Source organism: Dipodomys ordii, unplaced genomic scaffold (genome assembly GCF_000151885.1).
Source record: "Dipodomys ordii isolate 6190 unplaced genomic scaffold, Dord_2.0 Scaffold141, whole genome shotgun sequence".
Taxonomy (NCBI): domain Eukaryota; kingdom Metazoa; phylum Chordata; class Mammalia; order Rodentia; family Heteromyidae; genus Dipodomys; species Dipodomys ordii.
The window spans coordinates 2,381,105-2,383,741 of NW_012267357.1; the positions used below are offsets into that span (position 1 = coordinate 2,381,105).

The window sequence follows — 2,637 nt, forward strand, 5'->3', positions numbered from 1 at the left end:
AAAAAAAAAAAATCACCAGCAGAAAAAACCAGGGCTAGAGGCATGGCTTCAGTAGTAGAGCATCAGCCTAGCAAGTGCAAGTCACTGAGTTCAAATCCCAGTAAAACACACACGTGCACACACACACACAAAGACACTACGCTAACAACGAAGCAGTAGTGGATGGAACTCTAGAAGGATAAGCTATATCCTGTCCAGATTTAGTTTCAAGAGGAGGAGGTGGCTGGTGTGGTGTTCACCTGGATCAGGCTGCTGGGGCCTGATAACCTGCTTCTTATAAAGATAAAGCAGGAGTGGGTGGATCTTGACTTGGAGTTTTCTAACAGCCTAGCTTGAATGGCTGCTGTCCCTCTGGTTCCCATCTCAGGACAGCTGGCTTAGGGTTCCATCTTCTCTCCTCTGACCCTGTAATGATCTTCATTGGGTTAAGCAAAGCTTGTTTTTTGGCCATGCACAGTGGCTTGTGCCTGTTAGCCTACCTACTTAGGAGGCAGAGATTGAGGCCAGTCTGGCTAAAAAGCTAGAGAAACTCCATTTCAATCAACAGCTGGGCTTAGTGCTGTGTGCTTGTCATCCCAAATACAGAGGAGGTTTAAGTAGAATTGGTACAGTCCAGCTTGGGGAATAACAGAAGGTCCTGTCTAAAAAATAACTAAAGCAAAAAAGGCTAGTGGCATGGCTGAAATGGTAAGAGTGTCTGCCTGGTCCTTGAAGTGCTCTACCACAGAACATTACCCACAACTCCCTTTTTAAAGAATTTTTTTTTTCCCCCAGTCGTAGGGCTTGAACTCTGGGTCTGGGTGCTGTCCCTGCACTCTTGAGCTCAAGAAGAGTGCTCTACCACTTGCTATAGTGCCACTTCCGGTTTTCTGGTGGTTTACCGGGGATAAGAGTCTCATGGACTTTCCTGCCTGGGCTGGCTTTGAACCATGATCCTCAGATGTTAGCCTCCTGAGTAGCTAGGAAGAATGTTATTTTTGAGCTAAGCTCTTGTGACGGTATCCAGGCTGGTTTTGAATTCTTGATCCTTCTACCTTAGTCTCCCAAGTAGTTGGTACTATATGTTGGTGCCACCATGCCCTGCTTTGTCATAATCTTTGAGACAGCAACCGGCCTTTCTCTGCACCTTCTGTCTAGGGAAGTACCACTGCCCAGTGCTGTTCACTGTGTTCACTGACAACACCCATATTGTGGCTGTTAGGACAACTGGCAATGTCTATGCCTATGAGGTGAGTGCTGGCTGTGGAGCGGTGACTTGGTTAGTGCTCATTGGCAGAGAGAGATGAGCATCCTGTATGCTTGTTCTCTGCTTGTCTCTGGGCCTAATAGTAGGCTAGGGTCTGGAACACCAACTTGCTTCTGGCTGCAGGCAGTGGAACAGCTGAACATCAAGGCCAAGAATTTCCGGGACCTGCTGACTGATGAGCCCTTCTCCCGCCAGGATATCATCACCCTCCAGGTGGGAGTTGCCAGCTGCAGGGAGCTCCCACCGTAGGGCCTTTCTGTTTGCCCTCTGCTCAGTTTGCTCTCCTCGCCAGGCTTGGTGGTCCCCTCCTTCCCCCTTCGTCACCTTGTCTTGTTACAGGCCGCTTCCTCCATCCCAATCTCGCAGCTCCTCCTATGAAGCCCCTGTCATGTCAGGGACTTTATCTCTGTCCCCACCTCCATCTCGGCCTCAGAATGGGTTGGCCACTCTGCAGGCTGGCTTTGCACTGCCCTCCCTGAGATCAGGGACAGACTGTCACATGCTCCATGTGCAGTACCAGTTGAGACATTTCTGTAGGTGCACGTGGATGATGAGAACTCTGATGTAGATAAGCAGAGCGGCCAGGTCCTACCTGTGTCTTGTCCTGTTGCAACTGTGTCAGTTATATGGCTGTGTGCCTTGTCCTCATCTGCCTTTCTTGGGGCAGAGGTTGACCCAGCCTAGCTCACTAGACCTCTTGTAGCTGCCACCCTCTCCTCTGTAGGCCCTGACACAGCTATGCACCTGTCTTGCTGTTGAGCTGCAGCCAAGTGTTCACACTACTGGGCTCTCTTCTTGCTACAGGATCCCACCAACCTGGACAAATTTAATGTCTCCAACTTCTTCCATGTTAAGAATAACATGAAAGTAACGGACCCAGGTATGTATAACCAGAGTTGCTTTGGGTAGTACAGGTGGTGTTTCTGGGCAAAGCCTGGCTTCCCTGGCCTAGGGCCTGCAGGGCTGTGGCTGTACCTCTGGGCCTGACATTTCCCAAATCCATGCTCAGTGCCAGTTGTCCAAAGACTCAACTAAATACAGTCAGGGAAGCACCAGCCATTTTCACCACCTTCCTGAGACATCTCTGCCCATGCTTTTAGCCTCTGTGGTTAGGACAGTGGAATCATAGGATCAGGCTATACTGACATCTAGTCCCTGCCCTCAGGAAGGGTGGTGTAAATCGGTCTTGTAGAGTGGCTAGTACATTCTGATTCCCCATGTGGGGAAGCCTCCCTCACCCCCCATTTTTCTCAGCTCACTGTGACAGTTTTGCAGCCATGGATGAGCTAGCAAGACTCATGCCCAGAGAATATTTTTTTTTTTTGGGTCCGGTTGTGGGGCCTGAACTCTGGGCCTGGGCGCTGTCCCTCAGCTCTTCAGCTCAAGGCTAG

General features: G+C 50.1%; 1 protein-coding gene across 1 annotated transcript in view; it reads left to right on the forward strand.

The window, feature by feature from the left end:
- The first annotated feature begins 675 nt into the window (after positions 1-675).
- The window catches only part of Ppil2 (peptidylprolyl isomerase (cyclophilin)-like 2), a 29,340-nt gene continuing 27,378 nt past the window's right edge, over positions 676-2,637 (forward strand). The window contains exons 1-4 of the mRNA XM_013031519.1: positions 676-687; positions 1,107-1,229; positions 1,370-1,459; positions 2,051-2,126. Coding sequence (XP_012886973.1) covers positions 676-687; positions 1,107-1,229; positions 1,370-1,459; positions 2,051-2,126 — 301 coding nt within the window. The remainder of the gene's footprint in view (positions 688-1,106; positions 1,230-1,369; positions 1,460-2,050; positions 2,127-2,637) is intronic.